At 38.4% G+C, this 26,626-nt stretch overlaps 1 protein-coding gene across 1 annotated transcript in view; it reads right to left on the bottom strand.

Moving 5' to 3' along the window:
- The window catches only part of CCHR12.PART0H16orf89 (chromosome chr12.part0 C16orf89 homolog), a 334,640-nt gene that overhangs the window by 247,515 nt on the left and 60,499 nt on the right, over nucleotides 1-26,626 (bottom strand). Inside the window, exons 3-5 of the mRNA XM_044089787.1 lie at nucleotides 24,269-24,419; nucleotides 10,312-10,429; nucleotides 7,840-8,002 (exon numbers count right to left, since the gene is read on the bottom strand). Coding sequence (XP_043945722.1) covers nucleotides 7,840-8,002; nucleotides 10,312-10,429; nucleotides 24,269-24,419 — 432 coding nt within the window. The remainder of the gene's footprint in view (nucleotides 1-7,839; nucleotides 8,003-10,311; nucleotides 10,430-24,268; nucleotides 24,420-26,626) is intronic.

The raw sequence follows: 26,626 nt of genomic DNA, 5'->3' as shown, positions 1-26,626 counted from the left end.
TCTGCTTTGAAGGTCTCTATTGCTTAGGTAGATTTTTATTTAGAGCCTCCAAGTATGTTTTTGTGTATTTATGTGTTTGGTTCGCTGATGTGGTGGGACTATGTGATACTGGAATTGTGTTATTTGAGGTTACCTTCTCCTCCTGACTGGTTACACCAGTTTTGAGATGAGAGAGCTCAGCCTCCAGTTTGGCTAAATAGTTGCATCTCTCACATATATTTGAACCTGTTTGGAGGAGGAGAGGGTTGTCCATGTACATGAGACAGTTGTAACATTGCCTCAAAATTCCCAGATTCACCAGCTGGACTGGAGAGGAAACCATTGACTGACCTTTGGACAAGCTAGAGTAATATAGGGAAACTGAATTTAAGATGGACCAATATAGGACAGGGTAATCGTAAAGAGTATAAGAGTAAGTAGTGATTATGGTTTAATAGTGCTAACTTGTAGGATTATTTAATTGGACCAGTGAAGGGCCTTAGAATGAGAATATGGTGTTTAAATTGAGAGATAGAGCAGTTGTAAGGGAAAAAGTGAAGAGCAGACTTTGTGGAGCCATGAATAGTTTAAATCCAATTAGGCGGTGCTGCCCGCTGTTGCGCTATGCACAAAAACGCGCAAAACCATGCAAAAGAGGGTTTTAAGAGAGGAAGATGAAGGAGTTTGGAATTGACCCAAAATGGCCAATAAAATTACAGTTTCAAGTCAGTAACCACTGCCACAGGGGCAGGTAGGCTGCTCAATGTTTTTCACTGCCACTGATCAACAGAGAGACTTCCCTTTAGCCCAAGCAAAAAATGGCCTCCAAGAAACTTACAAACAGTTCAAGAACAGCAAGCCAGTAACTGAACTTTTTTAAATCTCAGAAAAGTGGGAAAAAAACAAGATTGTTTTGTTTTTTTGTTTTTTTCAGAGATAGCAGAGGTTCACAAGTATCAACAAGTTATAACAGTGCAGTAAATGACCCCACACAAGAGTGCTAGGCCAAAGACAGATAAAATGCAAGTTTTGAGAAAAAAATGATTTTAAAAATAAGTGCAAACAGGAAATTCAGTAAACAGCCCTAGGTTGTGCTCTAAATACAGTTACTAATGCAGAAATCAAGTTTAACAAGCCAGAAAATGCTCAAAATAGGCGGCTATGTAGTAAACCTTAGCAAATAAACAGAGGAAAAATACTTAAAATCTCAAAAGTGGCTCCTTTCTTCTCTCAGCATTTTCTCCTCTTGGTGGGTGCTTCACCAACAGCCAACAAGCCTGTAAAGACACCAAAACCATGAGGGAACCAGGTTTTAGGAGAGGAAGATGAAGGAGTTTGGAATTGACCTAAAATGGCCAATATAACTAGTTTCAAGTCAGTAACCACTCCCACAGGGGCAGGCAGGTTGCTCAATGTTTTTCACTGCCACTGATCAATAGAGAGACTTTCCTTTAGCCCAAGCAAAAAATGGCCTCCAAGAAACTTACAAACAGTTCAAGAACAGCAAGCCTGTAACTGAACTTTTTTAAATCTCAGAAAAGTGGGGAAAAAGCAAGATTTTTTTTTGTTTTGTTTTTTCAGAGATAGCAGAGGTTCACAAGTATCAACAAGTTATAACAGTGCAGTAAATGACCCCACACAAGAGTGCTAGGCCAAAGACAGATAAAATGCAAGTTTTGAGAAAAAAAGATTTTAAAAAATAAGTGCAAACAGGAAATTCAGTAAACAGCTCTAGGTTGTGCTCTAAATACAGTTACTAATGCAGAAATCAAGTTGAACAAGCCATAAAATGCTCAAAATAGGTGGCTATGCAGAAAAACTTAGCAAATAAACAGAGGAAAAATACTTATAATCTCAAAAGTGGCTCCTTTCTTCTCTCAGCGTTTTCTCCTCTTGGTGGGTGCTTCACCAATAGCCAACAAGCCTGAAAAGATGCCAAAACCATGAGGAAACCAGGTTTTAAGAGAGGAAGATGAAGGAGTTTGGAATTGACCCAAAATGGCCAATAAAACTACAGTTTCAAGTCAGTAACCACTCCCACAGGGGCAGGCAGGCTGCTCAATGTTTTTTCATTTCATTTCATGATTGTTTGATTTTTTACTGGATTAGGTTTATTTTATATTATCTAAGTATGATTTTTACATGTCCAGCATTTGAGGATGTTGGTTTTTATTTAGTGGGTAATATTTGATTGACCATGTATAAAAGTTTTTTTTATTTTTAACTTGCAGTCTTGTTATTTATGGTATAGTCCCTTTAAATGTTAACTAGTTTTAACACGTGTTTGTAAAGGGAGATGCATATATGGGTGTGGTGTTGTTTGCTCTGTTTGTCTGAAGAAGTTCAGCTATCAGTTGAACGAAAAGCTTTGTGGAAATAAATTGTTGCTTAACAAGTTTGACTTCAGTTCTGCTCTTGCCTGGAGTTCTTATGGAAATTTCTTGGTGTGTATTCCAGTGTGCCTTGTGGATTTAATTGTGAATATAAGGTTGAAATTAATTCTGCAACAAATATATGAAAGATAAAGAATAAAATAAAAAGTTTGCTTTAATGTAGGAATATAGCTTAGCAATTTAAAATTGGCATTCATATTGTATTACATAGCTCTGGCTGAAATAAGTGAAACACAAAGGAGATCTATCAATGAACACAATATATTTCCTGAGCAGTTTGTTTCCTTTCAGACTTCTGACAATGGACATGTTTTATAGTATGTGTTTTCCTCAAGATACGTTTGTCACAGTATTAAGAAAAGCTTGACATAATTCCTCATAGATAAATGGACATGGCCATACCTCTCAACCATTCAGTGCAAGCAATCTGGACAAAGCAAGAAAGAATGGGGGGACAAAGGCCCAAAAATAGGTACAGAATTTAAATATTGCTCCTCTAAACTAAGAAAGTTGCTAGAATAACAGATGTTGCATTATTATGTATTTTCTGAAGGATATCTATTCTGAAACTCAGATGTCTGTCATTATTTTGTGACTTCAGTCTTCAAAGATTTGCCAGAAAACCACAACTTTTATGAGGAACAGACCAAAAATATAAGGCAAAAATCTGAACATTCTGCAAAAATCTGTACAGTTGAGAGGTATGGACATGGCTTTTTATAGAATCATCAGAAAAAAGCCTAGAAAAGCAATTTTGGAAAGTAAATATTATATGCTTTTCTCATGCTTGCAGAACAGTTTACAAATATTCTCTAACAGACAGGAACAGCAGCAGAACAGCTTGTACAGATGTTTCCTTTCAGATTTCTGTTAATGGCATCCTCACATCAGCAAAAGTGCTTACAAGTAAATCACAAAAGGACAATAGAAAAGTCTGCCAAGAGGAAAAAACAAAATCTATGTGTGTGACTAGAACTGTATACAACTGTATTAATTCAGATATGTTAGAGGTATTTTGGTAGAAACACCCTTGTTTCGAGGTATTGTATGGAGAAAGGAAAGTCATCATCTATACTGTTTGTGAATAAAAACTTTGTAAATATATGCTGCAAACTGACAGAAAGAGTATGTGTCGTTTGTTATAAAGATAAGTTATCTGTAACTATGCTTATAGTGAAATAGCTGTAAAATATATTTCTTTATCAGTGTGTAATTTGAAAGGCTTGGTGCTTTAAACAGACTACAGATGGAGTCATGCAAAGCTTTGTGTCTCTGATTCAGCAGTAAACAGCTAGCAAGACTGTGTGTTTTAAGAAGACTGGATCCAGCACAGCAAAGATGCAGCACATACATACAATAACATTTTCAATGGTGACCCTGACGTGCATTAACATCAATCAAAATCATGGAAAATTCTTATGTCACTTTAGAAGTACCTAGTGGAATTGCCACCAGAGGCAACTACATACCCAGAAATTAGAAATATTCATGCTTTTGCATACCAACATTATCTTGCCAAAACATATTAAAAAATAGTGACCAGTCTTGTTCAATTTTTACATATCTTTACTCTCTCTTGTATAGCTTTAATAAAGCAATTTTAAATCATCTTGTGTATAGCTTTACAGTTTAACAGGTTGTAAATACAATGTAATACTAAACAATACAATAATAACTAGAATGATAGCTATTAGAAACTTGTAAAATATCTTATCCTGTCAGGTTTAATCCAGTATTTCTAATGCATTAATACCTGTTTTCCCCTCCCCCCCTAAAAGAGCATTGTCAAGAAGGAATGAGATATTTCTTCCTGTAACTTTATTTTAGACCCTTTTGCAATGCTGCTCACATAGTCAGTGTAAATCTGAGAAAGTACCCCTCCCCCTGTAGTATTGCAATATTGTTTATTTGCTTTATAATGTATGTCAGCACAACACTTTGGTTATACATTTGCTTTATTAGGTTATTAAACTATAGACCTTTGTCTGATTTGATCATTTTTTGGCTGTTTTTAATGATAAAATATATTTTTTTTCTGTTGCCTTTGCTATCTATTACTACTAGTAGTTATTTGTACCCTCCGGTATACATTATTTGAACTGTATGTATACTATAACCCATTTGTTGGCTATACTTGATGTAACTGAGGTTTTTTACTTTTAACCATTACCTGCAAACAGATTATCAGTGACATATATGCACAATTGTGATGTTTTATTACAATTACCAAATAGTGTTGCATGTGAACATTTAACAATATGTTTTAATAACAATAATGTTTTAGAAAAACTCAAGCCACTTGTCTGGCAACCAGTCTTGTTTCTTATCTTATCTGCTCAACATTTCCTGTAACTATTTATCCAGTCAAAGAAGGTCTGAGCTCACATTTCAGACTCTGTAGCTATAGTTAACTCTTTTAGCATTTTTCCTTTAATACACTTGCAATTTAATTGTAAAAAAGCAGTTATAAAACACTTAGTATTATATTTGTGATTTGCATAACTATGCATTTATACTACATAACTAGACATTATTTTACAATTAGCTTACATATTTTTTAACTTTGATTTCAGTATTTTTTTTTATTTAACTGCCCTGCCATTCATTTTACAAAGACTGCATGACTAATACCATCTGTGATTTTATTTCTTTTTAAAATTCAGAACTTTAACTGTTTGGTGTGGTGTTACTCTGCAATTATAACAAAAATTGTGAAAACCAAATAAATATATATTAGCTTAACTAGCACGTTTATATTTAAATTATTTACATGTGTTATTGTCTGTCTTTCATGTTTGTGCATTTTAACAGAAGTACTTTATATGAAAAGTAAATACATGCATGTCACTCTTGTGACTTTACATTTTTATACAAGCATGTCAGTCTTGTGACTTTAAATCTTTACTCTTATTAACTATTTTTATTTAATTTTTATACACTAGAACTGTTTTGATTACCTTTTGACTATGCTATGAGAATGGCAGTCATATGCTCTACTTTACTGTAGTTCTGATAAATATCTTGCTTTAAATGGATGGAAGTTTTAAACGTTTGAGAATGATTTGTATTTTACCATCCTACCAGGTATGCTTAACCATTTTCAAAACACAAACATATTATAAAATATATATATTTTTTATACAGATCAGCTGTAGTTTCCTGCTCTTTCCCAATGTATGTAGGAAGTCAGTCTCTGCCAGTTAATTTATTTCCTTTATCTTGTAACTGCTATTGAAGTTTTTCCTGTAATTTTGCATAGTCTTTCTGACATTCATTAGTAACCTGTTCTGCTGAATCTAAAACTCCTATGTACTTTTGAAAAGATGTATGTATAACTTGTCTAAGCTTTCTGAACTCATTGTGTCTGTCTTTTAGAAGTTTATTACATTATTTTGTAACAAAATGTACTAGAGGTCCTGTAAGTAAGTGATTTGACTGTTGTTGCAACTCTGCAATAAACCTTTTACATCTGGTGACAGAACATAACTGTCTAACATTTGAATATAATGTCAGCATATTAACTTTTTCTGGTTCTTTACCATTACAATTTTTGTCTGTACAGTCTAACCTTTGAATAGTGGCATGCACTGTATTTTTATGATATTGTACGCACAATAAACATTTGTTATACCACATATGAGTTTGTTTCAGATACAAGTCAAATATTGTAATCCATTTGCATAATGTCTTACTATTAACTTGCCCTAATAAGGTTTTACATTTGCTAATATGCTGTATATACCAACATTTCATTCTGTGATTATTAGTATTACCTCTATGGCATTCATACTGTATGTAACACAGAAACATTTTCTTACCAGTCAACAGAGAGGCAGATGGCCAGGCTGCTTTACTGTAGATGGTTGAAAAGTATCTGTAGTTACTTGTGAAGTTGGTACAGCAAAACTGGCAGTTTCAGTCTTACAACTTTGTATTGTACCTTTTTTGGAGAATTTATGGTACTGCTCACCTTTTTGCACTACAGTCTCACTCCGGATTCAGACGTCTGATGAACTGTATTGCTACAGACTGTAGAAAACTGTAGAAAACTGAAGTACTTCACATAAACATTAGTTACTGTGCTTTTACAGGAGTGACCTTATACAAGGCATTACTCACTCCCCCTGTTTTTGGATACAGGCTAGGAACGTTCGTTAGGGTCACCATTGAAAAATGTATTTTATGTATGTGCTGGATCCAAAGTCTTCTTAAGACACAAAGTCTTGTTGGCTGTTTACTACTGAAATCAAAGTCTAATTATCACAGTCTGTTAACCACAGAAACTTGCAGAATATACACTGATGCAGCATTTGACTTTAAGAGCAGTAACCAATAAATAGCTTTTTATAAACAAACCACACATACTCTTCTGTTAGTTTGTAGTATATATTTACAAAGTTTTTCTTCACAAACAGTATAGATGATGACTTTCCTTTCTCCATACAATACCTTGAAACAAGTGTGTTTCTACCAAAATACCTATAACATATCTGAATTAATACAGTTATATACTGTTCTAGTCATGCACATACATTTTGTTTTTTCCTCTTGGTAGACTTTTCTATTGTCCTTTTGTGATTTACTTGTAAGCACTTTTGCTGATGTGAGGATGCCATTAACAGAAATCTGAAAGGAAACATCTGTACAAGCTGTTCTGCTGCTGTTCCTGTCTGTTAGAGGATATTTGTAAACTGTTCTGCAAACATGAGAAAAGCATATAATACTTGCTTTCCAAAATTGCTTTTCTAGTTTTTTTTTCTGATGATTCTATAAAAAGCCATGTCCATTTATCTATGAGAAATTACGTCAACCTTTTCTTAATACTGTGACAAACATGTATCTTGAGGAAAACACATACTATATAAACATGTCCATTGTCAGAAGTCTGAAAGGAAACAAACTGCTCAGGAAATATATTGTGTTCATTAATAGATCTTCTTTGTTTTTCACTTATTTCAGCCAGAGCTATGTCATACACTATGAATGCCATTTTTAATTGCTAAGCTATATTCCTACATCAAAGCAAACTTTATATTTTATTCTTTATCTTTCATATATTTGTAGAAAAATGAATTTCAACCTTATATTCACAATTCACAAACTCTAACACCAGTTACTAAATGAAGACAGTTTAGCTAATTCTGACATGTAGGCCATCCTAGCTGCTTATGTGGTACATAATTACCTTTTCTAAACATTTGGGCAGTAGCAGCACATTTTGCTATTCTGTAATAGGCCAGTTCAAGTCCAGAAAAAAATGTACAATTAAATATTTTTACAAAACAATATTGAAATAATGGAAAATGAAATATAATGATACTATTTTAATAATGAAATATATAAAATATTACCAGCTTATTTTGTTACATCCTTTTCCTTATATAAAATTTGCTTATCCCAGCTTTTCCTGATTTTATCTTGTCTATTCAGGTAAGATCAACATTAATTAAACAGTTCAGATACTTACTATTTTCCATGAATAGATCTCGAAGATGAGGTGGAAAGCCGTTGACTTCAATTTTCAGATTTCCCTGCATCATATTGGAACAGAAAACAGACTCAAAATCTTGGGCTGCCAAAGATGCAGCTGCCTCACTCCAGCCGTCTTCAAGTATGTGATGACAACCTTTCTAAAAGGAAAATAGTATAACAAAATAGTAACAACTTGATAATGAAAGTCAATGGTATGCGTCTAGTGCATTACAAGGAAGTGTCATGAGCAGAGCAGGGAAGATCCTTCCTTTACGTTATACATTACTATGTCCTTATGATCCTAGAACAGTTGACATAGTTATCCAATAATTGAACCCTTTCATTTTTTTTTTAAATTTTGTGTAATAAATATCTAAAGTCTACTTTGAATAAAAATAAATTTCTTTTCCTCATCATATCTTAGCTTCACCCTTTTTAAATAATTATATTAGCTTAATCAGTTGAGACTATCGAATCCAATGTTAAGTATGAAGCCTATTTATCCTCTTATCAGAGAAATCTATTATGAGGCCTGAGCAAAAGGCAGTGAGTGGATTCTTGACTGAGGAAGGTGTTTAACAGAGAGTAACACATGGATAGTGAATATGATACCTACCCATTTTATGAGGACTCAAGCACCTAAGAACAGTTCATTTTGATTTCTCTCTCCAACTTATTCTGTGTTCTTGTTATCATGTGCAATGCCTCATTTCAAATTATCACTTCACTCATTGCAAATGTATTATCTTTTGGAGACCACATCTGTTTTTTTAACAATTCCATAGTCTCATTAAAAAGTTGCAAAAATTGTTCAAAAAGGCCATTCCTGTCCCCAAATATATCATTGCTGGTGTAGAATACTTATGTAGTATAAGTCAACTAGTTGTATAATTCTTTTAAAACATTATATGTACATCCTTATCACATTCCAGGTAGATGCATATGAAGTACTATTTAATTTGAAAAACAGTGAGCTCTTTATAGCTGATGACTTCTAATTGAAACAGTATAGAATCCCACATTAAAATGGAAATGTAATAAAGTGGTGTTTATTGTCTGGATTCTGTCATCAAACATTGAATGTTCCAAACAGCAAGCACAAAAAGAACAATATTTTTAAAGCAAATCTAAAAAAAAATCAAAAGAAAAAACAAACAAATAACAGTATTTTTGCAGGGAGGCAAGCCATCCTGCACTCCCTGTACACTTGCTAACTATATATATATATATATATATATATATATATACATACACATACACACACACACACATATATATATATATATATAATATATATATATATATATAGTTTTATATATATATATATATATATATATATATATATATATATATATATATATATATAGTTTATATATATATATATATATATATATATGAGAGTGGCCTACTGGTTAAGGTGCTTGCCTTACAAGCACAAGGTACAGGGTTTGAGTCTCACACGGAATAAGTGGCTAGGCTTAAAAAGGCTCACAAGGGCAGTTAGCTTAGTACTAATCTATGAACCTATATATATATATATATATATATATATATATATATATATATATATATATATATCTACTAACTCCAAGGTTATACAATAGCAGGGAAGGGGCATATTCCCAGACCCAACTGCACCTTAATATCACATGCAAAGCAGTCAGAAGGCTGAAAAAAAAGGAAAAAAGAAAGTTTGCTCTTGCTCTTGTTGAAGAAAGATACACTGAAACTGAACATCTAGAAGTTGTGTCTTAAGTGGTAACTTTACCTCCATCCTCACCATCCACATGTAGGAGAAGACTTCATTTGCATCCTTACTGCATTAAAACTAACTACAAGGTCAGTAAACATCAAAAAGGTTATAAAATACAATTTCTATTACTGCCATGAGATCAGCTTGTCCTGCATGAATTGTCTTTGCTTTACTGGTCATCTGTCAGAGACCAGACACTAACTTCTTGACAGTTTACCACACTCTTTCTTGTCCCCACCCTTGCAGTTGTCTGCCACCAGCCTTGCTCTGGGCCCCTCCTCAGTCTTTCTTTTTGACATCTCTAGCACCAGTATAGCTTACCCATCATGGATTAATGAAAGTCGGGAAATCATTTTTGTAAGTGTCAAGTAAGTGGGCAAAAGGGAGACCAGGGCAATGCAGTCCAGTACCATCTGGTGGATGTAGTGGGCTTTTTGTTACACCCCACCCAGTGTCCCACCCAATACACAATGTACAATATCATGTGTATGCTACAGGATTAGAGTCCATGGCCTCCAATGAGGATGTGGTAAACACCTCCCCTTCTCACCAGGATATAACGGACTCTTCACTCCTACAAGCATAACAGTGTCTGTCCTGGCTAAAACTCAAATATGTGGCTTGATATCCAAATAAAGAAAGAAAACAAATTTCAAATATTCTTTTCCCAGAAGAAAACATTCATTCTCATAGACAACTTATGTATCTACTTACCAACTTCCAAATCCTGATGTACAGTAGCTGATGGGAGAGGGAATAATCCGGGCAACCAGGTTGTGTCATGATGTTCTTGCAGGTGTCTGTAACCATGCAAGGTACTCCACCATTCCTCCTTTAGAAACAATATAAATAATTACAAATGATAGCTTTTAAAATCTGGTGTCACTTTAAATACATTAAATCATAACTCTGACTTTGCATTACACATACTGGCCTTTGGATCTCTCCTGAAAACAGGGTACATAACTCAGGAGGATTTACTAAGTCAACAAAAATGAAATAAACACATTTAAGGGAAAAAGTTCCTGAAACTATTTGATTCATTCATTCATTCATTCATTCATTCATTCATTCATTCTCTGAAGTCCACTTTATTACTCATGGTTGTGGTTGAACAAAAGCCTATAGTACACTCCATGGTTGCAAAATCACTGAGAAAAAAAGTGGATTACTGCTGGTGCTATAATATAAACAACACCGGCATACCACTCAACTGCCTAGAATTTTGCAAAATGCCTAGATTTTTTTGCCTCCTATTTTTGTCCTTGTCCTCATAAGGTTATTGGTTTTCTGGAAAATCATTTAGGATTTCAGTCACTAAACAATGACAGACATTTTGAGTTTCATACCCCATAATGAGAAAAAAGAAGTTATGTATTTACCATAATATTCCATCTGTGTTGTCCATTTTCATTTATCCCCAACCTATGGGTCCAGATCTGATCCTCGGATCTGACTCGGCCGTTACACTAGCCCATGACCTCTAACAAATTCTTGAGCTCCTTCCCCACCCATAATGCACAACCTCTGGTATCCCTCAAATGCAGCTATACAGGAAGACCTCAAAGAACTAACTATTAACAAAGTAAAATATAAATTATATAGTTAATTCTAGACAAGGGAATCTGATTTCTCCATGAAAATCACTCAGCACTAAAAATTAAAAGCACTACACCCTCACAAACTCCCCTTAAGTACTTTGTTCCCCATTGGCCCTTTTTTTCAATTATAAAGGAATTCCCAATACTATTCTAGCATGTCCAAAGGTCAGTTGTCAATCTCCTCTACGGTCCAGCTGGTGAATCTGGGAATCTTGAGGCAATGTTATAACTGCCTCATGTACACAGACAACCCTCTCCTCCTCCCAACAAATTCCAACATATGTGAGAGATGCAACCATATAGCCAAACTGGAGGATAAGCTCTCTCAACTCAGTACTGGCATAACCAGTCAGGAGGAGAAGGAAACCACACTCACTACAATTCCAGTCTCACAAATACCTACCACATCAGCAAACCAAACACATAAACACACAAAAACATACTTGGAGGCTCTAAATAAAAATCTGCCTAAGCAGCAGAGACCTCCAAAGCAGACACCCAAGCAACCGCTACCCCAAAACAAAACATGTGCAACACATAGCTCACAAAGCCAGTGTGCCGAACAGTCACAGCCCTTAAGGCTAAACAACACACCCGATACACTTGTAATAGGTGACTCTATCATCAGGCACACTGACGTCCCGCTCACCAGGCTGAACAAGGAGAAGGTCACGGTGAGCTGCCTGTCGAGCTCTAGGATCCGCCACATAACACAAGCAATCAGGTCACTCCAAGGTAAGTACAAATATGACTCAGTCATTGTCCATGCTGGTGTGAATGACCTGAGACATACCTCCCTGGACTACATGAAAAGAGACATAGAGGAGCTCTCTGAGCATGTAGCCCAGGCCAGTATGACCCTGACCTTGAGTAGCATCTTATCCTCACCAAGAATGATGCCACAATATGAAGACAAGATGATCAATTTCAACAATTGGCTTAAGTATTGGTGTCATTCAAAGGGGATCCAATGCCTGTCTGCCTGGGATGACATGCTTGACAAGCCACGATACATCGCTAGGGATGGCTTGCACCTGTCACCCCTGGGCTTTCGGATATTGGCAAAGGCTCTTGCCACCCCCATAGTGCCTTTTTTAGGCAAGGCTCAAAAGACAAACCCACCTCCATAGGTATCACAAGGGATAAGAAACTAAGAGTAATGCTACTCAACGCCAGAAGTCTAAACCTCAAGATGCATGCACTCGAAACTCTCCTTAGCATGGAGAACATCGATATCTATGCAGTAACAGAAACCTGGTTCAAGGCTCCCGAGAGCACCCCAGTACTACCAGGTTATACCTCATACCATGTTTTTCGGCCCCAGAATTTGGACCGAACCACTAAAGGAGGGGGAGTATCAATATTCGTCAAAGATACCCACACCTCCAGGTTGGTGGCACAGCACAAAGCATCAGAGACTATCCATGTGCAACTAACAGTGGGTAAAACTGCCTTCCAGTTTATAGCCTGCTACAGACCACCCTACCAAACCCAGGAACCCCACTCGGCCTTCCTGAGAACACTGGAAAATATGAAGGTCTCTCCAAACACCATTATATTGGGCGACTTCAACTACCCTAACATAGACTGGGAGCATTACTCTAGCTCCAACACCCTAGCCCAAAGGTTCTTAGAATTTATAAACTCAAATGCTATGGAACAACTTGTTGCCACTCCCACAAGAGGGGAAAACATACCGGACCTGATCATCACCAACATGGTGACTCTATGCTCCAGACCAGAAGTGTATCCCTCACTGGTAAGATCAGACCATAAACTAATCTCACTAGATATTCACATCCCGACCCCAGCCCCTGCCCAAAAAACCACAATGAAAAACTTCTCTAAAGCAAATTTCACACTCCTCAAAACTGAGGTGAAATCCTTCAAAGCCCCCGGGCCTGTGGAAAATACGGCCCAGACCGCAGAATCCTTTATAAACGCATTCTATGAACACCTTCAGGAATGCATGGATCATGCAATCCCAAATAAAACCAAGACCCAATCCTCCAAGGTTAGGCGTCCTGTCTGGTGGACCCCAGCCATAAACAAACTATACAATAGAAGGAGGAAGCTACTACATGATAGAGCAAAATCCCAAAAAAGGAAGGCATCTCTGATCAGTATTAGCAAAAAACTACGGGCACTCATAAAATCGTCTAAGGCCAGCTTCGAGAGAAAAATTGCACAGGACACTAAAGATAATCACAAGGCTTTCTTTAGTTATGTTAGGAACCTGGGTGGGAATTCCCAGATATGCTCAGAATTAGTCCAAAATGACAAAAAATACACCCAACCCACAGACATTGCTAACATCCTAGCTGACAGGTTCAACGCAAACTTCTCCCCCCCTTCCGCACCAAAAGGGCAAATATCTATCCCAGCAGAGTGCTGCCCCCCCTGACATCTCAGATGCTCAGGTAAGAGCCGCCCTCTCCAAAGCAAAAAACACAGCATCAATGGGACCAGACGGTGTCCCGGGCTGCGTCCTACATGAACTCCAAGAAGAACTAAACCCAAACATAAAACTACTGTTCAATCACAGCCTTACTAAAGGATATGTACCCAAAGAGTGGCATACAGCAACAGTGGTCCCCCTCCACAAAGGTGGTGCCTCAACGGATCCTGAAAACTATCGCCCCATAAGCCTGACTAGCTTGGTCTGCAAAGCTATGGAAAGGATCATTATGGACCTCGTAAATAAAGATATTGGGGACCTACAGACACTGGATCCTACCCAGTTCAGCTTTGTTAAGGGCAGATCCTGCCTCTTAAACCTGGTCGATTTCTTTGAAACAGTCACCAAGGCCATTGACGAGGGAAAGGTGGTCCACACAGCCTATCTGGACCTCGCAAAAGCCTTCGATACAATACCCCATTCGGGCATTATAGATAAGCTCACCAGCTTAAATATAAACCCCTATGTCACTAGATGGGTTGCAAACTGGCTCAAGGACAGAACCCACATGGTTAGAATTGCAGGAGCCATGTCAGACTCCAAACCAGTTACAAGTGGCATCCCACAAGGCTCAGTCCTGGGACCTCTCTTGTTCGGTATATATTTCTCGGAGGTACAGGCTAACACAGAAGGACTGTGGCTGACCAAGTTCGCAGATGACTACAAACTGGGCACCATAATCGACTCTCCAGCCGACACAAGCATCCTACAAAAGGGCCTCATAGAAACAGACAACTGGTGTCAGAGTCATGGCCACAAGCTAAATGCCAAAAAGTGTATAGTCATCCCCTTTGGCAAAAACAAAGTGCCCACAAATTACCACATAGGTGGTAATCCATTAAGTACGGAAGAAGTAATTAGGGACCTGGGTACCCAAGTTGATAGCAATCTCTCATTTGACAACCACATGGCCAAAGTGGTTAGAAAAACATTTTATATAGCCCACCTAATCATGAAGGGATTCACATCTAGATCAGGGGAGGTCATCGTGTTTCTTTACTCATCCCTCATCAGGCCCATAATTGAGTACAATGCCCCTTTTGGGATGTACCTTACCAGACACCTGCAGCAATTGGAAAGACCCCAAAAGTACCTCACCAAGAGGATCATAGATTTGAAAGCAGTTTCATAGGTTAGTACTAAGCTAACTGCCCTCACGAGCCATTGTAAGCATAGTCATTTATCCCTTGTGAGACTCAAACCCTGCACCTTGTGCTTGTAAGGCAAGCACCTTAACCATTAGGCCACTCTCCCAACAACAAAGGGCTCAAACAGATGCCATATGCTGCCCGATTAAAGAAACTCCAGCTCTACTCAGTGGCATACCGCCTGCTCAGAGGCGATCTGGGCCTGACGTATAAAGCCATGTCCAACCCGGAATTAATGGACATGCTGCACCTCAGAAAATCCAAATCCCATTGAGCTACACGCTCCAGAGACTTGAACCTCAGCACTGAAATAAATAGGATATGCTGGAGGGACAGATTCATAACCCAGAGGCTCCCTTCACTCTGGAATAAAATCCCAGTCCAGGTTAGGCAGAGTCCCTCATTGACTCTCTTCAAGAGGAATCTTGATGAGTGGATGGGAGAGTGTAGGTTTACCCCGGGTATCACTTCTGTGTCACTGTTAGACAGAGGCAGAGTATACTAACCTCGAAAAAGGGCATAGCAAAATTCATTTAAAATGGGTGGCGAAAGCCAAACACATTCTGGCTAGGCTTATAAATGCCCTAGGGCAGATAGCTTAGTATGAACCTATGAACCTAATCAATTAAGAAAATATGGAGGGTGATGCCATATTTGGAGTTCAACACAATGGACATCAGTGTGTTGAAGACTCTTCTTCCTCCACAAATCAGAAATTAGAAAAGGAAAGGGGTTGATGGGTGGGGAGTTGAGGATGAATGAAAATGGACAACACAGATGGAACATTATTGCAAGTACATAACTTCATCTGATGTTGTCAATTTTCATTCATCCTCAACCTATGGGTCAGATTCCCTAGTTAACTGACATTTAGGTGGACTCCAAGGACTGATATCTCTGGGTACAATTGAGCCAAAGGCTGTACTAATCCTGGGCCTCAGATCTACTTGAAATAAATGATAAAGGTATGAGGATTTGGCCAAGATATAGCCGTACATATATCATCCATAGAGATTCTGGACTGGAAACATAGTGAAAGAAGTCACAAATCTGACAGAATGATTCTTTCATGGTTTGGTTAAGGAAAGAAAGCCATTTGTTATAGATAAATGAAATCCAGCCTGTCAAACTATCTGGGTAGGAATACATTTATGATATATTTGCCAACTTGCTTTGTTCAAAGGAAAAGACTGGTTAAACAAACTTCCTACTGTATTATATATACCGTAGTTCAGAATATAACTGTCTATGAGCAACTATTAAACTCAACATGTAATTCTCCCTTATTTATAAACTCACACACCATCTGAGGAAGGAGAAAAGGGTTTGTACTCAACTTGACTCTATCCCTCTTTTATATCTAGATACAGGTTTTACATGGGGAAATAGTTCAAGGTGTATAGTATCAAATTTAATTTTCATAGTGAAATGGGATCTGCATAGTAGGATTGTCAGCAAGTGATACCTACTAAAATAATTTTCACAGTATTGTGAAAATTTGGGAATAATTCTGTAATCCTATATAAACAAATACATAGCTGTGAATTGCAGTTTGATAAACTGGCTCTGTGCCAAGAGAAACTTCCTCACTGCTTTCCCCACAGCTTCTTCTGTAAAGCTTCTGAAAAAAAATGAGTGGAGTATATTGATGGAGATCCATGTGTTTCTAGAAAGGGGGAAGGTACATTGGAGGGGAACCAGATAAACCGATGGTGAATGTGATGCCCGTGCCCTGGCCTAGCAATCAAGGAGCCTCAGTCCCCACCACTAACAGCAGAGAGGGCATCTCATATTTGAGAAAAGGATTACAAATACACCCAGTAAAGTGCAATTTCCCTTAAGAGCACACATAGATCACAGTCAGTCCAGGGCTGGTTGCTCCTTTGCTCCCCAGATCCCCAATAAGACTCACCAATGGCACAGCTATATGGTCCAGATCTCAGCCTAGCTGGGCAAGCTAAAATCTCCAGCACCCTCTCTGTCCAACCAGTGCTTCATGTCCCTGCCCAAGTAGCTGACACACACACTTTGAGATAAGATTTTACACAACCATACAGACACTTCTGGGGAAGGCTGGGACAGGTTCTCCAGCTGTGCCCCTTTTACCCAGACTATATGGTAGTAATTACTGCCACCACCCAGCTAATATTATCAGCTACCCAAAGGCCCTTAAAAGGGTGTCCAATTATTACTGTAGAATATTATTATCCAATTGGTAAGTGTGACTAAACAGTATTAAGGTTTATCAGAGTGACCTGGTACAGGATCCTTATATACATGCAATGTACTCTTAGAGCTTAACTTATCTCTACACAAAACCAGCCCCAGTTAAAAGGTTTAAAAATATTTAATAATAAATAATTAAAACCACAAGACAATACTTTCTACTACACAGTCAGTGCTAGTCAAAAGTTCAGAGATCACACAGAAATGCTTAAAATAAATCAGTAGTACAGTTCTGACATCACAGAAAAACACTTAGTCTAATCTTTATAATTCCTGGCTACTTTTACAAGAAAACACATTTCTAAAATAACTTGCTTACATAGAGCAACAGGCAGTGCTGTGAGTTGGATAGTCAGACAAAAATGCTTAATAATCTCTGGTTCTCACTGTTTAAATCGAAACTCCAGTTCTGCTAAACATTACATCATCGTTTACACCTTCCTGGTGTTCCCAGGCTGACATAAACTGCATTTGCATTCTTTTACACTTAGAGCAATAAAGGACATTCCACATGTGAATTCTGGTCATTAACTTTAGCCTTAAAACAACAGGCAGGAAGCCTTCATCTAGCCCAACTGGAACCGACTTTAGATCAAAGGATCACAACATGCTTTTACTGGGTCAGTAGAGAGCACTATTGCCACATTTTTGTAACAGCATTTTTTCATTTAAGACAACAAGGTAGTGATTCACATTCATATTTACAAATTATAGAATTATGTATAAAATTCTATCTGGCTAGGCTGGCAGCCTTCATCCATCTCTACCAGTCTTCACAGTGAATACCGTGTCCTAGGCAAGTTTATCAAGGTAGAAGATCCAGCCATAGATGGATTTGGCTTGGACTGCATCAGATCTGACATAGTCAGTTCATATAATTTTGTCTTTCTTGGATCCAAAGAGGTAGTTGGATCAAATAACTTAGTCTTCTTTATATTCAAGGTTGAGATCGGATAAATATATGACCTTTTTATGAAGAATCCAAAGCCAAAGAAGAAGAAGATGGCTTGAAGATGAGGTCATAGAAGATCAGGCTTTTATAATTAACTTGTAAACTAGGATGAAAAACCGAACCAAATAGTACCAAATGAAAACACACACGGTCCAGTCAACACGCAGCACCCAATAAAGGTAGATAGATAGAGGGGGTGATTGGCAGAACAGGCTAGAGTTTAGGGAATTAATATGGCAGTTGAGGCTTGATGCATGTATATATCCTGGTCTGAATGACCATGTTTCTTTGACACCTGCATTAAAACTGAAAGCCAATTGCTATTAAAATCAGTAGTTTTTAATGTAATAAGGTTATTAATACATATAGATACATATATTTTTATCTATATTTAAACTTATATGTAATTAAAATTGATATATACTTTTATATAATTACATTTATACTGTTTTTGGTTTTATCCAATCAAATAATGGGTGTACTTATTTAAACAAAGAGGGATGTGATGTCATTAGATTCTGATGAAGTTTCTTGTTTTGGAAAAGAAAGTGCTTAATCTGACTATTGGAATAAAACCTTCTGTTTTTATTATCCTTGTGGAATATTGGCGTTCCTGAACAGCTTTATGGTGTGGCTGCCTTTATTGGGTGCTGCATGTTGACCGGACCTTGTGTGTTTTCATTTGCTTTTAGAATTAACTTATTCAAAATTTAATGAACTAGTACCCTCAAAAAAGGGTCGACAAAAATTCAAGAACTGAATGTGTTGGAGGCAGAGAAGAATTTATCTGATTCTGGTCTACCCCAAAAAGAAAACTTCATCATTCACTTCTGAAGAGTTTTCTAGTGAAGAATCAATGGAAAGATAAGATATAAGAAGAACCGGTGAATAGGAAAAAAACATACTGTCAATTTTAGAATAGAAATATCCAGGAGACCCTTGTCTGAAGGTCTGGATCTGGATCTAGAGTCCAAGGAGGTTATTTAAGCTGAGGTCAGAGTAAAGGAAAAACATATTTGCAATGATTAATAAGGTGTAATAAGAATGAGTTTTTCCATCGACTAAAAAGGGGAAAACTGTTTGACAAGGGTAGTAGGATTCAAAGAGGATTAGCATATTGTTCCACTTAGCTGATTGCTAAATGACATTGGAGATCAGGGGAGATGTATGAAAGCATATAGAATACTGGGGGAGGTAAAGATGTAGCTGAATTTGTCGGTCAGTAGGTTACTATATCTTCTAGCTTAGTATAGGTGGTTGCCTTTAAAATGAGATGCTAATTTGTTTAGTTTTGAAGAGTAGGAGTTTCTCAGTTATTCATTTAGTGGGGGCATCAGTGTGAAGTAGTTACTGATCTTGTCGTAGTGATGGGATACAAGAAAGGTCATAGCCAAGTTTGTGTTTTTTCGACTGATCAGTCATTTACATTACATAATCCAGAGACACAACCCGTGAGGTTTTGTTCAGTTAGTTTACTGTGACATAAATTTGTGATGCCACTAGAAGGCAGATGTAAGAAGTTGTCCATTGTGATGCGCTCCCTTAGGGTTCTTTATACCCGGAATAAGTTTGTTTCCCTCTAGTTTGGTGATGTACTGAGCTACTTTGTCATGGTTTTAGGTAGTGGAAGGATAAGAGGACTACCTTGTAAAATTATTTATAATCGCTTCCACCAGGGAAGAAACCGTGTGCATACCTGGATTATTCTAATAAATCTGAAAATGGTTCAGGAAGGACAAAGAGAGTGGTGAACATACAGAAAATAATGTGACGAACTGACGTGTTCAACACTACAAGGTCCAAAGGGGTCTCCAGTCTGAATTGCAAACAGTCTGGTGAAACCTTTGAATGAATTCCTTTCTTAGCATCCATTGCAATTTTCAGTGTTGTCTCTCCCAATCAATCTGGTAGAACAACAAAGATTTTTTTAGAGAATAAGGAGTTAGGAAAAAAGAAAGGGAATTATACAACCTGTGATAACAATTCTCTGAACTCAACAGACTTTTCTAATACAGCTTGCAGGAAAGTCGGATTGAAAAAACTATTGACGGTAGAACTTTACAAGGCATCAATAGCAGGCAGCAATCTAGACACCTTCAAACTGGAACTCCCTGCAGTGCTGTAAATGTGTCAAGACAATTCAGCAATCTGAAATGAAATACTGCCAAAATATAAACATACCTCACAAAACTGTCCTCCATCCCAGACTGTGCACCAGAAGGACAGCCAGTGAAACTCTACTGTAATTGTCCACCTTTTTTTTTTTTTGTTTTGAAACCACTCATATTACACAGCTTTCCTGTCCACCGGTGCTCATTTGCATCCTACACCCGTGCAGTGTTGACATTATCCCATCTTTATCCTTCCAAAAAAAGGGGGAGAGTGAGTTCTCAAAACATAACTTACTGTGCGATTGAAGCTTACTGGATCCAAAAATTTAAGATCCCAGAAAGACGACCAGGATAAGGGACAAATCACAACATGATCCGAGCTGTCAAACTGGAGAGAAAATCCACAGATCTAAAGAAAGCCCCACTAAGTTTCAGATATGAAGGAGTCAAATTCAAAACTTTATATATATATATATATATATATATATATATATATATATATATATATATATATATTTGTCCTTCTTGTCATCTCTGCCTGATGGATCCGAAGGTCCAAGCACAACTGTGAAAAACCATGGAAAGGACATCAGTCAAAAGTCTCAGATTCAAGGGAAAGCCAGGATCCAATCCAAAGTGGCCAAAAGACAAACTGCAGACATCATCCGAAGTAAAGACTCCATTTGTCAAGGTCAAAGGTCCAGGATCCGATAGAGGGACAACAGCCGAATCCCTCAGATCCAGCAACAGCTATGTTCTCCTAACCTAAACAGAACTCTGCACACAAACATGTATCGCATTATAGGTTGCAGAGACTCAGTATAGTATCTGAAGGCTGCTCTAAATCTCTAGATCTGAAGCCATAGGATCCAAAGTCTTACCAGCACCTGTACCCACAAGAAAAAGTGAACAAAGGTCTGAAAACCGGATGCTTCCAAAAAATTCTCTTTTATAGAATAGATTTTTTGAAGGATATGATTTCAACTTTTAGAACAAAGGAAAACCAAAAAAAAAAAAAAAAAAAAAAAAACAAACCAAATGCAAAAAAAATGGACACCTGAGAGGAATGCTTCTCAGTCCTCTCCTAAATATGTCTCTCAACCTCTTAATTCCAGAAATCTAGACAAAGGCTAAAACAATGGGTGGACAAAGACCTAAAATAGGGACAGATTTTAAATAATGCTCTTAAAAACTTAGAAAGTTGCTAGAATAACAAGATTTGTGTTAACATGCATTTTCTGAAGGATATGAAGTCTGAAACCCAAGCATATGTCATTATTTGGTGACTTTAATCATCTGTGATTTGCCAGAAAACTATAGATTTTATGAGTAACAGACCAATATCTGAGGCAAAAAACGGGGCATTCTGCAAAAATCTGTTCAGCTGAGAGGAATGCTTTGGAACTAACTATACCTGTTTTTTGGATCCAAAGACTTAAGAGCCAACCAAAAGTAACAGACGTGCATGACAGGCATGTATCCAACAAAACCCTGCATAGGATCCGAAGAGGGTCAGGCCAACGCAGACCTCAGACTTGACACCGTAGCTCTCCATTTGTTAGAGCAAGAAACTGGGTGTTTTTTAGATATTACCCTTACAGACCTATAAGAAGACAGAATAACAAGTTTTTGCCTTTCATCTGTTCAGTCTTTAATTATGTGTCAGTCCTTACAAACTTAGACCCTTAACAGAGTAACAGATTTTGCACTAGCATGAACCTTCCGAAGGATACGAAGTCTGAAAATCAAAGTCTGCTACCACTTCCTGACTTCAGTCCTCAACAATATGCCAGCGATTTGCCAGAAACCACAATATGAGAAATGGAACAAAAATATGAGTCATACTGAACAGACACTTTGCAAGAATCCTGACAGCAAGGAGGCATGATCCAACAAAATGATCTGAAAGCTTGGATCCATCAGGACAGATCTGAAAGGGTGAACCATGACAAGAGTAAACTGGATCCCACAAAGCTCTACTGGATACAAAGCTCACCTCTCAAGTCTCCCAGCGAAAGAAAGAAGAACCTGACAAGCCTTTTCATTTTATTTATTTATTTTTTTTATGAAATACTGCTCCTGCAAAAGCAAGAATTAGACAGAGCAATGGGTCTGCTTCAAAATACATTTTATAAAGTATTTGAAGTCTGAAGCTCAAGCACGGTCATCTGATTGATTGCCAGATGAGAAACAGATTAAAATAATAAAAGCCAAAAACCTAGACAGTTGATAGGTGTGATTGGAAGAGGGTCAGATCGCAACAACCTTGGCTTTGGCACCTCTATAACTGAGCACGGATTAATGTAAAAATTAGTCATTCTCTCTCTATCTCTTCCTTAGTCAAAACACCAAAAATGTAGACTTTTTGAAGAGTCTTAGTATTTGGGGGACTGAAGGCCCAATGATGCTGCATATCAAATAACTAATAGAATGTATTTTAAGTTTCTATGTTAAGAGTGTGGAAGTTGAGTCTGTCACAGAAACAGCAGCTTACTGTAGAAACTCTGCAACTAGGGGTACGGCAGGAAGGAGTAGGTATTTTAAAAAGGATAACTTTACAGAGGGAAGAAGTTAAATTCCCAATGACTGCATTAAGAAAATTAAGAAAATTTAAAGAAACAGCTTCTTAGAAATAACAGCTACAAAAGAGGGAAGAAGATAAGAATATGTTTCTGTCAAAGAGAAGATATGGAAAATTATAGAGGAAACACGTCCCACTGTGAAGCTGGAGAGCTGAAGACAGCCACGTCTAGATACTACAGTGGCAAACAAGATCTGAGGGATACAAGAGGTGGTGCATTATGGATAGGGAAGGATCTTGAGAATGTGTTAGAGGCCACGAGGTAGTGTAATGGCTGAGTTGGATCTGATCCTTGGATCTGGACCTATAGGTTGAGGATGAATGAAACTGACAACATCAGATCCTATTATTCTAGCAACTTTCTAAGTTCTTAAAAGCAATTTTTAAACAAAATATTGCTATTTTTGGCCTCTCCCCTCCATTATTTTAGGCACTGTACCAGATTCGTGCTCTAACAGGGTGAAAGGTATGAGCATGAGCAACAGCTCTCAATCAAAACCAGCACTTGAGTTGCACTTCATCCAAATGGGATTGACAGGTTGCAGCCTCATTCACATGAAACTCATTAAGTGATAGGGAAGCCAAATTGAAATAGCCGCTGTTAGGAGATATAAGTGATATGAATAAAAGAGAGGTTTATCCAACGCGAAATGCTTGTAAATTAGTTTTCAGGAATGTACCAACCATTTTGTGAAACACAGATATTTGATGGTTACTCATTTGTTGTCGTTTACCTTGTTGAATGTTCGTTTACTGCACCTTAAAAGACAGTTGTTGTTGGTATTACATCACAGGTCACACTGAACACATATGATACAGTCATATAATTTTATAATTAATGCTGCACACCCTACCTCCCAAGAACTCTTTACATTACTGTAATGTAAGCAACATGATGGTGCATAATACTGTTACACTTAGCTGACCAGGTCATGCTATGTGCAAGTTACCTCAAGTAATGTATACACAGACACACCTCTAAGGATCTTGTGCACCACTGTGGCAATGGGCATATGATGCTGACATGCTTTCTGCCCTAACCAATGAGCAAGTCTTCTTTCCTATGTTTTCGTCGAGGGGACACTTCCATTACTGACACAGCACTCAAGGTGCTCTGGGATTAATGGTGAAGGGCACCTCTGCTGTACACCACTCATTCTGCTTGGTGTAGAAAGTCTGTACCTACTCTCTTACACAGCCTTTATTTATAAACAGATATAATATATAATCATTGCCTGAAACCTTGATGAATGAGTCACCTTAACACAACATTTTGTGTGTAGTGAAGATGGCAATTGGCCCAGTGGATGTTTCAGGAAAAGCTACAGTGAATGTATGAACATTTTTTCTTGCATTAAACAGTTATAGAAGGCATAACTTCTGGCCTTTATTTCCCCATATATGACTGCACTCTCTGAAGCAATGTTCATTCTAACCAGCAAGAAATTTAGTAATCGATAAGGGGTGGCTATGGGGGAGTTTTCAAAGACTCATCTTCCAGAGTTATAAGTGATCACTGTGTTCAGGAGAAGAAAAGAGATCTTACCTTTCCCAAACCATTACTGTCACAGAATTTATTGAAAGGAATGCATACCAGGTCCCCAAGAGAAGGCCAATGCACTTGTCACTTGTTTCCTCATGAAAACACTCCTGATCCTTCAGAACATGGTACACAAGTGTTGGGTCTGTCTGATTCCACATGTGAGGCAAGATCCAGAAATTACTTCTGAGTATGGGCTCAAATTCTGAAAGAACATAAGAATAATGTAGTAAACGTAACAAGGGAACAGGCATTCTTAAGTATGAAACTGGCTGCTCTTAAATAACCTGAAAAAGTCTGATGGCTATGAACTCACTAAATACAAAGACATTCTGTGCTGGCAAAGCAGTTAAAAAAAAACACCAAACTTCTATGAAATTCCTAAGCTAGTGGTTCACTATGTAATAGTTCACTGATTCAGACTAGAACCATATTAGCTAAATAAATGCACATAAAAAGAAGTTATGTACTCACCGTAACGTTCCATCTGAGTAGGTAACTTCATTTGTCAGCAACCTGTGGGTATCGGATCCGACCCGGATCCAAGCCGGCAGCTTTCCAAGCTAGAGATCCGAGCTCCATACTCCTCCCCTTACCCATAATACCCTGCTACCTCCTTCCAATCCTCAGATCGTGTTTGCCCATCTATATAACCTCACAACGACAGAACAACAACCTGAAGAATCCTAACCTAAGGATTAACAAATAACCTGAGAAACTATCCTAGGGTTCAGGTAATCAAAGAACCAGGTTAGGGGGAAGGAGGGATGGTCGGTTGCTGAAAAATGAAGTTACCTACTCAGATGGAACGTTATGGTGAGTACATAACTTCTTTATCTAAAGTAGGTAACTTCATTTGATCATCAACCTGTGGGACAGAGTCCCCAGCTACCAAAACTTGGGCGGTCCTCAAGGAAGGATATTCTGGAGCACTGCAGAGCCAAAGGCTGCCCTACCTCTAGACACTAAATCCAATTTATAGTGAGAGATAAAGGTATGAGAGGATGCCCAAGTAGCCGCAGAGCAAATGTCATCCAAGGAAACTTTCGACCAGAATGCAGCAGATGTAGCCATAGAGCGGGTAGAATGAGCATGAACCCTTGTAGGCTCCGGCAGGCCAGATAGTTTGTATGTGAGCAGAATGCAATTCGAAATCCATCTGGCCAGAGTTACCTTCGACACAGGCTTACCTAAGAAGGGTTTTGCAAAGGAAACAAAGAGCTGATCAGACTTGTGGAATGCAGCTGTTCTGTGTAAATAAAAATGTAACTGTCTATTAACGTCTAACAAATGAAGTTTGTACTCCCCTTTGTTTTGATAATTAGGGAAAAAAACTTGGAGATTAATGGACTGATTGATGTTCGCCTTGGAGGCCACTTTCCGCAAAATCACAAAGCCAGAGCCAGGCGTGACGCCTTAAGATGATGCCGGACCCGCTGGCTCTAGCGGCCCCCTCCGTGGCATGGGAAAGTAGCCGCATAGACATGTTTGAAACAGATTTCAGAGTGGCCATGCATGCCGAGAAAGTCTGTTTGTCCTCGGCCGACATGGACTCAGGGGGGGAGACTCAGCATATTCTTTCACCAGATCCCACTGAAGTCGAAATACATGGGCCAAATAATTCAGTGCCCTTATGGAAAAGGTAGCTGAAGCAAACATCCGCTTCCCAATACGATCCATCGTCCGAGACTCCTTATCAAGGGGGATGGATCGTAGAACTATCCTGGGCAAGTTTCTTCTTGGTGGCTGCCACCACCACCATGGCATCCACTGGGGAACCCTTACTCCAAGACATCCTATCCACAGGGGGACTAAGAATCCTATCTGGCCTCCTGGGGATTGGCTCTACAGTATCCGGTTCCTTCCATGCCCTGGTAGTGATGAGGTCAACCAAGGGGTCGGCCGGAGGGGACACCCAAGAGGTAGACGGGCCTGTGTCGAACACCTCCAGGAGCACCGACTCGTCCAAGGAAGGCTTTTGGGCTAACCACCCCCCCTTTAGGTGAAGCATCTCCATAATGTCTCCAAAGGAGATGTCCTCGCGGGGGGTGACCTGGGGGAACCTTCCCCTTCCTCCAAATCGGTGTCCTCCATGAGGGACTCGGGGGAGTCCAAGTGCCTCCTCTTACACTTAAGTTTGTGAGGGGCCTCCTCGGTGGGACTGTCCGAGGAAGGCTCACCAACAGGGTCATGTTCCACCAGTAGAACGGGCTGGGACATCAATGCAGGCTGTCCCTGGGACTGGATGATGGAAGACAAGCCCAGCTGCAAGGGAGTGGGGGCGGGATCCAAAGAAAGAGCAGGGGGGTCTCAAACCCCTCGAGAGGACCCTCTCCACCACGTTGAAAGCCAAGGGTGAACCGATCTCTCTGGGCTCTGTGGTTAACACCCTCGGATCCATGTCGGGGATCG

Source organism: Protopterus annectens, chromosome 12.part0 (genome assembly GCF_019279795.1).
Source record: "Protopterus annectens isolate FY-2018-M chromosome 12.part0, PAN1.0, whole genome shotgun sequence".
Lineage (NCBI taxonomy): Eukaryota > Metazoa > Chordata > Ceratodontiformes > Protopteridae > Protopterus > Protopterus annectens.
This window is presented reverse-complemented; position numbering and strand designations above follow the sequence as displayed.